Source organism: Spea bombifrons, chromosome 1, assembly GCF_027358695.1.
Source record: "Spea bombifrons isolate aSpeBom1 chromosome 1, aSpeBom1.2.pri, whole genome shotgun sequence".
In the NCBI taxonomy this organism is placed as follows: Eukaryota; Metazoa; Chordata; class Amphibia; order Anura; family Pelobatidae; genus Spea; species Spea bombifrons.
Genome location: NC_071087.1, coordinates 56,179,717 through 56,194,818, shown reverse-complemented (window position 1 = coordinate 56,194,818; position 15,102 = coordinate 56,179,717). Strand labels below are relative to the sequence as shown.

General features: G+C 38.6%; 1 protein-coding gene across 3 annotated transcripts in view; it reads left to right on the top strand.

Moving 5' to 3' along the window:
• RBPMS (RNA binding protein, mRNA processing factor) overlaps nucleotides 1-15,102 on the top strand; it is an 84,348-nt gene that overhangs the window by 49,160 nt on the left and 20,086 nt on the right. For 2 of the 3 annotated variants that reach the window (XR_008353901.1, XM_053461691.1), the window contains exons 5-6: nucleotides 3,747-3,897; nucleotides 12,385-12,515. Coding sequence is in view for 1 of the 3 variants with exons in the window: in XM_053461691.1 (XP_053317666.1) it covers nucleotides 3,747-3,897; nucleotides 12,385-12,515 (282 nt within the window). In the remaining 2 variants the exon portion in view is untranslated. The remainder of the gene's footprint in view (nucleotides 1-3,746; nucleotides 3,898-12,384; nucleotides 12,516-15,102) is intronic. The other variant, XR_008353902.1, reaches the window with a different exon arrangement.

Here is a 15,102-nt window from a genome sequence, read left to right as displayed (position 1 = left end):
GATACGTAATGTGACCCTGATACGTTCCTGTCTCCCTGTGCCGGTTCAAAATAGTATAGAAAGAGTCCTTCCAACCTGGTCCACACCGGTTCTTTCTAAAAAAAATTTGAACCGGTACGAGGAAACGTGAACAAGGGGTCGCACCGGGCCCCCTAGAGGCACAGGCCCCATCGCAGCTGTGACCCCTGAAGTCATGCCAGTGTTGTCAGTGCTCCATGGAAATCAGCTGGCACACTATAAATAAATGCAATGTTTCTCTGGGAAATATTGCTCGGCTTAAAGGAAGAGAAGGACGGTGAAGTAAACTCCTGAAAAAACCAGACATGATCCCCCTTTTTTGGACCATCAATTTTTGCATGAAGCAGAACAGACAGCTGGATTATTAGAGTGTACAGATTTACTATGTATTATCACCAGGAATGTGCTTAAGAATCCCTGCCCTAGAATATTAACCAACAGCCTACTGCCAATCACAGTCAACTCATGTGTTGCCAAATCTGCACTTTTATAGTCATTTTCTGAGATATAAAACAGGGATGGTTTGCCAGCTAAAACTAAATCTTATCATAGTGACATTCTGGATGGAGTCACAATGCCCAACAAGTAATCTCATCAACTCTTAAGTTTTCATATGAAAGTTTTATGTTCTTTTGATCATTTCTGAAATGTTCAAATGCTCCTTTCATGCTGAATGTCAGAGGATAAGCACCTAGCGAAGCAGGATATAACTTTCCATAAATGGTGCTTTGCTACATAAAGACGATAAAAGAATGTTTGTTTCGCCTTTAAGCTTGATAGCCATAGCGAGCCTTGCCAAAAACAAATGAGGTCATTTCGCATGAGCTTTTAAAGATGTTACTGTAATAATACTTTAATGTACCGCAACAGCCCTTGGTGATCTGCTCAGAGCTTGACATGTGTGCACAATGTTGGGATATCTGCAGGTAGAAGGATTATGTTTCCTGTCTGTTTTTAATTACCCCAGTGGTTAGAATATGTTCGAAAGGTAGCCTACTGTTGGAAAATTCTAAATTTATTAAACATTGTATAAAAACTACTTGGACCATCTTTTGGAAAATGAAATCAATATGTGTGCATGCCACAGGCCGAGAAAAATTTCTGCACTCCTGCTCTTTTTCTTTTGGGTCTGGTGTAGGCCTCAGATAGCAAAACACAACAGCTGTGAGGCTGGACCCAGCCACGGCGATATGATGTAATGCTAATAATTAATGGTGTAATACAAATTAAGGTTGTGTGGTTTTGTGTCATACTGTTCTTTAGCTTGTGAATGCCACTACACACCCAAGAAAGAAAAGGGATGATTCAGCATGTTGGGGCATCCAAGTTGAGGATACCCTACCCATCTTATAATTATACATTATACTATAACTAGCCCCTTGGTTCAGACTGAATCAGGGGGGGGTCTGGCTTACGAGCTGATGTGAACTGCAATTACCATCATACTCTACAAATCTTTTGGCTGGCTAGCTAACTGACACGAAAATAGTGAAATATTTATTTGCTTAAATAGAAGCAATCTAAAGTATTGCGCTGTAAGCAGAAAATACAATTGAAAAACAATTAACCCCTTAAGGACAATGGGCTGTCCCAAAACCCATTGAAAAATAATGCATTTTGAGCCCGTACATATACGGGCTTTGTCATTAAGGGGTTAAACAGGTTTACAGAATTATCGCTTTGTTTTGTGTACTTATTGTCGTTATTATTCTTACAGCAACTCAGGAATCTGAATTTTTATGCTTTTTAAGTTGAGCATATTTTTTGTGCTATGAATATTTGCAGGTTTTGACCAAACCTTTGGTTTGAACAGCCCCTCCTGCCACACGGGTGCCTCATTAATGTCCAGAGAGAGCTTTTAATTGCTTGAAAGTCTCTTTAGGATTAAAGTGCAGTCCCATTAATTTAGCTCCTTAGTAAGCAATATAGAGATGAAAAATTAGATAAGACTAGCCAAACTTGCGATACTTTGACGTAGTAGCTAGCTAACCAGTATATAGTGTTACATAGTTACATAGTGCATAAGGTTGAAAAAAGACCTAAGTCCACAATATTATTATTATATTATTATCAAAGAGACAGTTGATAGCTAGGTGTTCTCTTTTTGTCCCCTTGAAAATGTATAGTGCATTTGCACTTTTTCCCAATGGCACAGCAAATTGGCTTTCAGGAGATATGTCTGGTACAACACATCTCCTGCTTACCAAAAGTGGTGCGAAATGTGGAGAGCGTGTGGCTCTGCAGCCCTGGAGTTGAAGCTTCTCCTAAAGATAAATGCTTGAGTTTGTATTTCTTTATACCGGTAAAAAAATGCACATGAAAGTATTCAAAATCGTAGTTCGATAATACTGTACCTTTGCCTTGTTGTAAGTGTGCTTTACACCAGATCTTTATGGGGAATCAGCTAATACACTACTACGACCTGCTTGCCAAATATTAATCTCCCCAAGCATGCCTTTTATATCAACATATACATGTTAAAAAAAAATGTCTGGAAAGTTAGGTTTTCAAACCAATGCCACAGCTGCTTTGGAGCTCGACAATATGACTTTGGCATCATCTTATTCCAAAAATATGTACTCCTTCCACCTATATATAGATGTTGAGCACTATTCGTTTATTTTGAGAAGAGGAAATGTTCTTTTTGCTCTGAACACACACTTGCTTATGTCTTGTTCTCCATTCTTAAAATTATCCCCATTTAAGGGCTTACTTAGAATCAGGCACCCCCGAGGCTGATTGAGCTACAGGAGGACAGTTTTTTATTGTTGTTTTAATTAAATTGTTCCCACACATCCTTTAACAATGAGAACAATTTAGTTAAAATGTTTCTCAACGTATTGGCTTTCAAAAGAACGTGAAATAGTTTATGTATTGCTGTGTTTAAATGCACACATCTGTGTAGTGATTGGGCTATTTAATGGCAAATTGATTTCTTTTAAAAAGGCCATATTCTTTAGAGAGAACTGCTTATGATGAATGGAAAATGTAAAAATTTGCTACAACGTATATTGAAAGGAACATTAGGGGTTAGAAGTAAATGCTAAGTTTTCTATTCCCTTATTATTGTACCTTCATATTGTATTCTTGAATTATATTTCTTTCTGTTGCTGGAAGGAAGACTTTGTAGGAGAGCTGTGGTTTCAGCTCCCTTCGCTATTCATTATGGAAGGCCAACACTGGAAGGTTTCTCCAGCAAGAAGGTCTGAGCTGTAATGCATCATTTAATGTGTAAGGAGAGTGGAAAAAATCATTTAACTATGCATTATATAGGGCCTTCCAAGCTCTTCCTGGGCTGGACTTCCATAGTGCATAGTAAAATTAAGGAGCTGAAACCACAACTCTCCCTTTAGTGTAAAGACTATAGCAGTGTATCAAATTTTTTGGCCACGCACACTCCACCAACTTTCTCGCCACTACGAAGTCTAACTGTAGCTAGCCTCACCCCAGTGCCGGTCAGACCCATCTGCTTGTTGCCACCCCACTTGCTGCGTCCTATACGGATTAATGGGAAGATGTCCTACGTAAAAACCCTATACCAAGTCAAAAGAACCTACCTCTCCCCTGCTACTACTTCCATCATCAACGATAATGAGAATTGATTTTGCTATCAACTAAAGGCTGCCTATAACTACTTTCAGCTACCGCTATACAATGTTTATACAAAAATGTGTTGTAAATGATTCTGTGTCAAAATACTCAGATTTTTCCACTTTAATTGTTTTTAGGGAATCCGTTTTGATCCAGAAATTCCTCAAACGTTACGGTTGGAGTTTGCAAAAGCGAACACAAAGATGGCCAAGAGCAAGCTTGTGGGCACCCCAAATCCAAGCACACCTCAGCTGAACAGCATACCTCAGTTTATCTCCAGAGAGCAATGTGAGTACCTGCTGTGTAAGTTGTCCAGGCACAATATTCTCCATACATATATAGGCTTGCTAGATTGATTGAGAAGAGAGATCTTTGTATAGTATATAGTATAGTAGTTGTAAGGGCCCACACCTTACCCACAATTCTTGGAACAACTCTAATCTGCTTTTCAAGTTGTACAAGTGGTTTCCATGAAGGACAACATAAATGGTTGCCAACCAATTAACCGTTTTGAATGCACAATGCTTTATTGACCTACCTGCTTCGTAAAGAGTTAAATGATTGATGGGTAATTTTAAAATCCACTTTTAAGTCGTAACCATGTGTCATATATACATCTGCTCTTGGTTTACCTGAAACGTGTCCAGTTGCTGTTATGAGACCTGCATTGTTGTAGCCACCGACTAACAGAATAAGTAAGTCTGGAGGGTAGGAAGCGTTGCTAGAATGTTTTAGAGTGTTTTAAATCAAAATCATATTTCCTAACATATGTATTCCCTCTTGGAGACGTTTAATGGTGGTGATGATTTTCTTCTATTCCGTTCAAAAAACCAGTTATTTAATCCCATGCCCATTTATGCATTATCTTTATTATTTGAGTGCCATAAAAAATTCAATAAAATCAGTAAAAGAAAATAACATTAATGAGGTCATTGCGTTATTAGATTATACGTTTATACTGGTTACTCATTGGGGGCATAAGGCTCTATACGGGTTATAATACCTATTCATAGACTATTATATTTCTCATGTTGTAGACACAAATACATACCTGGTTTGTCTAATAAGAGCCTAATTTTACACAATACCTGCTTATTGAAATTCGTGAGAGGAATACGGAACAACTGGAAAGTATACATCGGATTTCCAGTAAGGTGCACTAAATAAATAAATAATATAAATGAAAAGAGCAATATTTATTTCCGAGTCGCCATTCCCAGCCCTTTCTTTGTTTAGTCTATTTGTAGGTGAAGTACCAAATCCAACAATTATTCTCATGCGTTTAAAAAACGAAATATTGCCAATCATAAGGTAGCACATTTTTCTCCAACAAGATTATATCTTAATTTTATTCTCTGTACGTATAATGTGTATCGGTAACGCAAGTGCCCACTTCCCCTGCACTAATTTCCAAATAGCGGTAATAAATCTAATCAGGAACACCAGACTGACACTTGCTATGTTCTCACAATTTATTATTCTGGGCGTATAGTAAGGGCACACGTACATTAACTTAGATGCCAGACACCGGCAGCATTTGCCGCTTTGTAGGAAAGTTAACACCACAAGAATTGATTTAATGTCTGGCGGAGAGCAGCTGCTGAATGCAGTTACCTGACTATGGATTACTAGTAATTTCCCCGTTTATTTCTTATGATCCTCGTGCCATTTAAAATCGATTTGCTGTGAAGATTGAAAATAATTCTTTAGTGGTAATCGACCAGTAGCAACTCAAAATATCCTGAGATCCTCAAATACGCTGAGAGCTATTAAGTTCACACAAGGAAAATGCTAATAAGACAATAATCACTCACCTTTCCTTTGACCACTTTGGTCGGTGTTCGTGTCTCCTGTTCAGCAGCTCCACTTCTTCTCTTGCCTCTTCTGGTTCATCTGTCTATTTCTTTGTCAGCTCGGATATCCTGGTACTATAGATAGATGGATTTGTGGAGGAAGAAATCTTTTTTGCCCCTTTCTTTCTCCGCCAATCGGTCTGCAATACTCTGGCCTCTTGGAGCACGTCTGCGAAATGATGGAGCACCAACGGAGATGATACCGGAGAGAACCAGATGAAGTAAGAAGAAAGAATACAGAAGGCCATGAAGAGGCAAAAGAAGAAGAAGAGCTGCAGAAAAAGAGCTAGGAATTTGTTGACCCATTAAAAGTTCTCTACTTCTGTAGAACATATCTTGTCTATGACCATTAGGATTTCAGTGATAACAATTGTAGAAAAAACATAGATCTGCTTTTTATAGACAAAAAATCCTTGTTAAGAACCTAGGACCTATGAACCTGTGATCGGAGGACATCTTCATTTATCTTTTGGTAGTATACATCTGAGTCTGGGTTCAGTACTCTATGGAAATATATATATATGGATATTTTAGAATGTTCTGTGTTTATATACAGTATTAGAAATCCAGGATGCAGTTTCTCTTTAAGAATTCTGTCTGGAGATAAGAGACTTCCTATTGTGAGTGAATGACATCACTTTTTAAGAATTGCAACAGTATTATTAACTCTCCCAGGAATTTAAAAAAAAAAACGTGAATGTCATTAAAGAGAATATATTTCAGAGGTTCAATGCTCACACGTACCCTCGTTCAAAAAATGATCAACAAGTACAGAAAAAGAATTTCTATCTATCTCAAGAACCTTTGTACAAAAGGGTATGGACAAGGGGCTTAGCCTATCTGCTGGAACATTCATACCACCATCAGGTGACATGGTAGCTTATGATCATCTGCTTTTGAAGGTAGTGCCAAATGTTAGAGAAAAAAAACACCCTCATAGTCAGCTGGTGCCTGCAGCTTTGCTACCGCATTGAAATGCAATGTTTATAGAAAAATGAATAACCATACCAATGGAGAGAGGTTGTTATATAAGAGCACTATTATAAACTCATGCTCAAAACATTCTAGAAAAGAAAGGCATCACAGGAACAAGGCGTTTGGGTCACTCTCTCCTCATACGAGGAGTAAGTGGGAGGTATGAAGCTTGATGTGACTTATGGGATGTCTAGCTGTATTTAACTTAGATATAGCTACCCATAGATAACCATGTTATAAGATGTCTTTTTTTAGACATCATAGAAATATAGAATTTGGTAACAGATGAAAACCATTTGGCCCATCTGGTCTGCCCATCTTTCCTGACGTAAAGTCTTAGACCTTAATCAGCTCTTGGTCTTGTCGTAGACTCAGGTTTGCTTAATGCCTATCCCATGTATACTTACTCCCTTACTGTATTCGCCTCTGTCACTTCTGATGAGAAGGTGTTCTATGTATTCGTCACCCTCTCTGTAGAGTCATTTTTTTTCTCACCCCCATGCACTCTTTTCTTTTGAGCCAAAGAACATAGAGTAGACCCACTTCTCTTGTATGCACGTTTGATTTCAGTACAGATTTTAGGAACGGGTCACTGTGATTATTTCAGGGTCAGTTACCTAATGTTTCTCTTTTTTAATTTCCCAAAAGATTTGGTTTTTCATGTTACCAAGAGAAGAGAATACGATAGCGCTGTCTTTCCACTTTATGCATAATGTAACTAATGAGTCAGCGCCAAAGCATCTGTTTAAACTAAACTATAAATGAACCTTAAATACACTTTGGTATGTGTAATGCTTTTAAAAGCCTTGAGAGCAGTAAATTGTCAACTTGAGGCAGAAGACAATCTTTTGGCTTTGATTTTCATTTATCCTGGTTTCCTGTATATAGCTAGAAGGACAATTTTTCACTACTATCGTCTATATTTCAGTTGGGATTTTTAGTTCGCTGATATTTACTTGGGTTTTTTCCCCATTTCCTTTTGATACGCATTTATAATGTGTATAGCAGTGAGGAGGTTTTTAGAAATTGTGCAATGCAATATACAAGCCCTGACTGGCCATCTGACACACTTGGGCAGATGGCCAGAGGGCTTGTGCCCAGCGGCGCCGCTTACTTAACTGTTGTTCATGTGGAAGATCCGGCACTTCAATGTGCAGCCGCCAACTGGTTACATATCCAGAAAACGTGCCAAGGTTGATTTTAATCCGTAGTCCAGTCCTGGCAATATATGGTAAAGTTCAACATACCCAGATATACCCAAAATACCCAGAATTCAGTCACTCTGTAACAAAAAGTCTGCACTTTTGCAATGGCCAGCTCAGATGAGTGGCATAGACCAGGACCTCACAAGGTTTGCATAGCTCCATACTGTGTACATACACCATAGGCCTTACTGGAGTTATTTAATTGCCGACAATATATAAAAAGATAGAAACTCATTTGTTGTCCAGCGTGACGCTTGCGAAGGAGGTATACAGCCCTCAAGGCTTTATATGTGAACTTCATTCTGCCTGAAAAGCTCCTAGACTCTATTCATGCCTGGGAACTCTCTAGATCAGCAGTAGATGTTATTCAGAATATATTGTACTCTGCAACTACGAGCAAAATTAATTTGTGTGTGCTTTGTGTTCTTTGTTTTATAAACAGGACGTGGAATGTACCAATTGCACTTTTATTTCTGCGTAGAAACAACTTGTTCCGTTTTGTAAATTCTTATTTGCTTATCTTATGGATTATGTTCATGTTTATTAGTTATCTAAATGTTTTAGAAAGGCTTTTAATATTGCAGACCGCAACACAGTACGCTCTTAAAGGAAACCGGAATTCACCATGATCAGAGGAAAATTGGAGTAGCCAATCAATTTTTGTGAGCAGCCAAGTATAGGGTATACTCATAGAGATTACTCATCAGGTGCCAGCAGTACAGTTTTCGAAGCTATGGCGACTTTGCTTCTGGGATTTGTCAAACTAATGCCAACTATGGTGGAGACGTTTCTCACTTCCTAAGTGCGAAGCACCATGTGGAACCTAATGTAGTGGATATGATGTCATATTCCATCATCCTTTATTCAGCAGGAATATGCAGAGCCGCAAGGTCTATGCTAGATTTTCTGTGCCGTCCGGTTGTGCATCTTGTGTTTTCTTATGAGATATATATATATATATATATATGTATGTATCTTTGTTGACTTGGAAGTAGTATTTAAGAAGTATATATTTAGGATGTCACCATTATTTTCATAGGACTCCTGGTATTCACATGAATAAATTACCACTTGCAGGAAACACAAGTTTATTTTTCCCTTCTAGTTCATATACTGCCTTGGGAATACAAATCCTATGGGACGCTAAAAAAGCATGTTTACTATTAACAATGTTTCCAAAAAAAGACTAATCCATGGGAACTCATGGCTTTGGGTGCGCACATATGTTTGTGTTTCTCCCCAGAACTTGGGAAACAAGTTGGAGCCCCCCCCCCACACACACAAACACAATTCTGATGTATTTTCTAAAGCTTACTTAATCAATGTCCTTTTGAGAATACATTCTTATTTCGGATTGTTGACTTTACTTTAGCGATAACATTAATAGTATTAGCTAATGAGCAGGAAGTAGACATGTCTTGCATTGCATATGCCTAAATGAAATGAAAACATCTGTAAGATGGTTACTATAGATGGTATGTTCAGAAAAAAAACATAATAACATGAAAACAACATATTTACAGAAACCGTTGTATTAAAATGACAGCTTCTGAATGGAATCCCCATTGAAAACAATGAGGTGTTATCTGTAGACAGTCTTGCAGGATTGTCAGGTTACACCACCTTCCACAGTCTCAAGCTAGACCAAAACTCAGCCTTTAATGATCCTAAAAGTCTGCAGCAGCACAGACACTCCAGAAGTATTCTAGAACAGTCTCATTCATTGGCATGATGCCTACGATACAGCTGTCCATGAGTGGTGATCTGGCTATTGTACCTCTTCCCGAGTTTTGTCTAAAGGCTGTCTTGTACAGCTGCCAATTACTTTCAAGGGATCCATGTATAGAGGCAAAGGTGATAATTGTTAACCTTATTTGCATGCGCCTACCCAGAATCCCTTGTGGTTGTGGAAGCACCATGAGATTTCTGAGGGAAAAACAAGCCTTCTGGCTTGTCTGGTGTCTGTAGAGTGTTTAATAAAACTTCTACTACTCCACTGTGTAAAACATGCTTCTGTCATGTGCTGCGTATATGTGACATCATCAAACTGCCACACATTGAGTGGATAGTATTAGATGACATCAGAGCCCTGTTCAAAAATTACCTTCTACAAAATTCACTCACAGCATCCCGGGAAATAATGTTGGCTGCTATGCTGGTGGTAAAATGCTGGGATTCTTGAAAACGTACGTGCTAGCTTCTTATTAGTACATATCTCAATAAAACCTTGATTTTTTTTCTGTTTGCTTCCAAGACACTGTTGGCAAGCTCAAAGGAACAATTTCTTGAAACATTGCCAGATCCATCCCAATTTAGGTAATGTTCAGCTTTAAAATGTTCTGAATTAGATCAGTAAATCAGCACAAAATGAGGCACTATTTGTAGAAAACAATGTTAATTACGGGATTTTTCAGTGACCAGTGGAAGATTATAACTGTAAAGTTACGATAAAAGTTATAAATCATTTGTAGAAGTGCATGCAAATCTTGGCTTATTATTTTTCAAATTGCTATTTCTGCAATGTATTAACCAGGCAATCGGGTAGAAATCTCTTGCTAATTGCAAATAAAATAAAATTTTTAGAATATAAATATGTATATATAAACATTTGTTGTATATTCGGAATATGCATTATATAAACATACATAATATAACATAATATTATCAGAGTTATCGCTCCCTCAAATAACATTTTTTTAATATAGGGTAAAAGTAAAGAGGGGCCTAAGGGTTTATAAATGTAGGACAACCAACAAAGGGTATCATTCTTAGAGCACTCTCAGTAGAAGGTCTATAAGGTAACACACTAACCACGCTTGCTGGATATTTGCTGGATATTTCCCGCGGATCTCATTCTTGTCACTTGAAGGCTTGGTTTCGCTTCTACTGATGTGGGTAGGTGGCTAAAAGTCCTCTTGTCCAGTGTGTTTTCCTAATGTACGACACACTACTTTTCAGATATGTTGGACTTTATTGTAATGCTTAATGCTTATTAGGATGAATATAGATTTGGTTTAGCCGAGTTACAGAGGAAAATCAAATTCTCTTGCCTGAGCCAACCGAAACACAACTTCTATAGACACAAAAAGTGGAGAGCTTGACTTTGAGTCTCATACCAAGTTTCTAACAAGCTGATCAGTCAAGCTCCTGCTATGAATTCGCCTTCAAGTCTGTTATGCGTGTCTTTCAGTTGAGTCTGAAGTGAAGTTGGTCATATGGGTGTATTTAACAAGTTGAGGGTGACAAGTTAACTCTGTCCACCATACAGCAAAAGGTAAAGAGAAGCAGTATTTGATGCCAGATAGAAAAAACACAAAACATGCAGGCCCTTATATTCAGGATAGTCATATGTGTATCCAATGCATGTTTACATTCACTCACTCTATTAACCAATACAGGGGTTTACATTTATTTTAATCAAAAGGTTAATATGTTTTAATTACCCATCTCACTGGTCACTAGATTTGACAAGGGCAAATGCATAGGTAACAAGGGTAGAGAAGGTCACTCATCAAACTCCCATGGTTAATGAAACCATTTAATTTCTTAGGTGACATTCACACTTGCATTTCACCTTGGCTTCTCTTGAGGTGGAAATCACTAACTTAACAAGGAATCCCTAAGTTGCCACAATTATCATTATCTTTTATTTATATAGTGCCAACAATTTACACAGCAATCCTTACTGTTCATGCACTCTGGGTAGGGTATTTCCTTAATTAAACCAATACAAGTATTTTGTATGCAAGTAGGTGTGTGTTTTTTTCTGGGTCCTTGTGTGTTAGCAGGGATCAGACTTTTTCCTGCATGCTGGTCTGCTGATCTCACAATAGATCAGCTGTCAGCAGCACAGCTTTCCATGGTAGTGAGCAGGCCTTTGTGGCTGCCTGTTTTGTGACGTGATCACTGCCTAAAGGCAGGATCAGGTTTTAATTTTACATTTTCCTTTGCTCATAGAAGTTGCTGAGCAATCACAGACCAATTAGCAGCATTCTCTCTCCCCAGAACGGAGCCTCTTGTTAAAGTGTAAATGCAAAATGTGAGACTTCAACCTGGGGGAGGTAATGGAAGGCTGCACAGGCTCTATACCCCACAGAATGCCACCACTTACAGAGTACATATCTGGCATTCTAACCCAGCCTAACCGTTAATAAAAACAATGATATATCAATGTATTGTATGTACGGTATATCACTGGCATCAGTTGTTATTTCTACAGTTTTGTGAAGTCACTGCCTATCCTTGATGGCAGCTGATTGATTCAGAAGTCTTTTGTAAGGATTGGGGTGGAGAATAGTAGATTATATCATGATGAAAATGAACATGTACGGTATTTTTACCACCATTTGAAAAGATCCAGCGCGTGTAAAGTAAAAACCAAATATCTGCATAACAATTTCACTTATTGGCACACAGTAGATGAATTTAGTTATTCTAAAATCTGTGATTGTACGAAACATACTAAAAAGCAGTGGTAGCCACAATGCATTGAAAACCTTTTCTCATTTCACGTTTAAATGAACTATTGATTAAAGACTGTTATGACTTTACAAGGACACAAGACAGGTTTGCATTGTCCTACACCGTGTGTTCGTTGTGGCACATGGAAAATGGAGAGGTATGCAAAAAAATATACGTGACTTAAAAAACATGGTGCCTCCGGAATATTTCCCCCACAGTTGACCTTTTTTTGCCTCCAGCAATGTTGTTACTAACACAGTGTCCTTATTCTTTTTTTACAGATGAACTCACAGTCCCTGCACTTTACCCAGGTAGCCCTGAAGTGTGGGCACCATACCCCCTCTACCCAGCGGAATTAGCACCTGCTCTACCTCCTCCTGCTTTCACCTATCCCGCTTCACTGCATGCCCAGGTAATCAACACCAATCAGCCACGACCTCACTCTGTATTCCACCAACCCTTTTTTTCTGGTACCACAGTGCACTCCACACACTAACTTCCGTTCTACTGGCTAACCAGTTTACCACACGGGGACTGATGCTTCTTTTGTTCTAATTGATCCTAACAACCTCTCTAGATGACCTATACCTGTGATTAGTAATCACCAACTTTAATCATACAGATTGTTTACTGTATCAGGCTTTAACATTGATTCGGGTGGAACATGTTGAACTGTTCTTGGCTATTGGAAAAGGGAAAAGTATCTAAAAGCAGCCGTATTAGTAAAAAAATAAGCAATAACTCAACCTGAAAGTCAAAATCTATGGTTTCTGTTGCTCTGATGACCAAAAACAAATGCCTTCTGGCTTTTAAGCTCCACTTGACTACAAATGCCATTTCACATAACCAGCAGTTTCATAGTGTGGGAATGTGGGAGTTGTAGCCCACAGAAGCTGGTAAAAAAAGCCTATCTCTGCTTGATGCGTAGGATACAGTATTGTTTTATTAAGCCATTGTACCTGAAAGGGTCTTTTTGCTGAAAATATGATTAAAGTTCCTTGCAAATGTGTAAGATCTCTAGTACCAGTACTAAGAAATACATAAGATTTGTTTATACCTTACTACTCCGTTAACATGATGTGAAACTTTGCTTGGTTTACCTTTAATAGTTTTATATCTGCCTCCTCATCTACTTAATCACATTGCTGGTTTGATTGGACCATTTATAAATGTTTTATGACCACTGGCACACACTGACTACACCAAGTAAGCTGTCCCACCAGCCTCATCCAGCACTGACTAAATGCAGCTAAAATACACCACTAAATATAATAAAAGTGAGTGCTGGATGGGGCTCGTGGGTCAGCTTACTTGGGGTAGTCAGTGTGTGTCAGTGGTCATAAACCACTTACGAATAGAAGCAGAACTAGGAAGCAGCAGCTGTCTGCCCTTCTTATTCTGGAAACTATATGTGGCCATATGTAGAATTTGAAATTAAGATTTTGGTTACCAGTGATCCATGTTCTATAAAATCAAAGCATTTTATTGGGCAGTTCCATTTAGAATGCCGCTGTGTAACCTTGACAGCTGAAGTTCAGTACACATAGATATCCCTAAGCTTGAATGTGGTCTATTGTAGTGTCCCAATAGCCTTAGCCAATGGAATGTTTAGTGATTATCAGTGTCACGGAGCTGGATAGTCCGACCTGCTACCTCCACTGACTTGTGCTTTCTTAGCCTGGGACAACACACTCTTTCCCCGGTTTCCCAGTCACTACCCGAGACTCAGTGTAGGGTATAAACAAAATGACAACTGCTTTATTTTTCACACACATGGCTGGATATAGCCAGCAAAGCATATATAAACATAAGAAATTGGGATACAAACCGCCCCCTTAATCTGCCTTCCAGAGACAATAGGTCCAGTAAAGGGATTAACAATACAGTGGGGTCCCAACCTCCACTATCTATTACTGGCCAAAATCAGTTCCAGGGAAACAGATGGTTTGGATGGGGTAAATGTCTGTAGTGGTGGAACTGGGGGGGTGGGGTAATTGCAAAACATCATCTGTGTTGGTGAAGTACAGGACCAATCCCAAATAAATGTCAGCACTCCACAGTCCTCAGATTCACTATGGTAAAACCTGTACCAGGGGGAAAAGCAGTAGAAACTGACCCCCAGTACCTACACACACAAGTCTTTACAAAGCCAGGGCCCATAGTCGGTAGGGAGGAGGCTGGATCTCAGGCCTCTCCAGTGGCCCCAGTGATGGAGGGTTCCGTCACAATCAGGTATCATGCTGTAAAGCTGTTTAATAGACAAAACAATGAATCTGCTTTAGAAATGTACATTCATGATGTAGGACTGGGACAAAATCCAAAATACAGTATAAATGAATATAAACTTAGGTTAAATACCATGTGTCATAGTGTCAGAAATTATTTGTGCTAAAAGGATATAGTACAGAAAGGAATATGAGGATATATCATATGAAACTTGTCTTCTCTTGAGTGTGTCACCTAGCAGTTCTGTACAAAGGTTTATGAAACACAATGATGGGATGGAAACACAATGATCACAGGTCTCTGTTGGTTTAACATAGTAAGCAAAGCTGGGTTATATTTATCAAGACAATTATCATAACTTTTGTGGAAGTAGGTAAAATTAGTGTTGCATTAGTGACCAAAGAATGCAAGTTGGTAAGGAATTCTGTATAAAGCTTTGTAATAGATTTACTTTGTAATAGATTTTGTTTTATAGAGGCATGTGCTCCACAACCACAACTATCGTAAGCAGGAGAAGAACTAACTATAGAGATACATTTGGTTTATATCAAGGCAGAGCCTTGTGATCAACGAGGCATGTTGCTAGATTTCACCCAGGGCACTTAATGGGAAATTGTTAAAAATTAACAGATTATAAACAAGACACTGCATTGTTAGTTGTCTGGTATGCACTGGGTGGGTAGTTATGATAGATTGGGGTGCTTGGAGCTATTAACTGGTTAGTTACTGAGCTTTTAAATTCATGCGTTAGGGTTGCATGTAGTGTTTCTCCA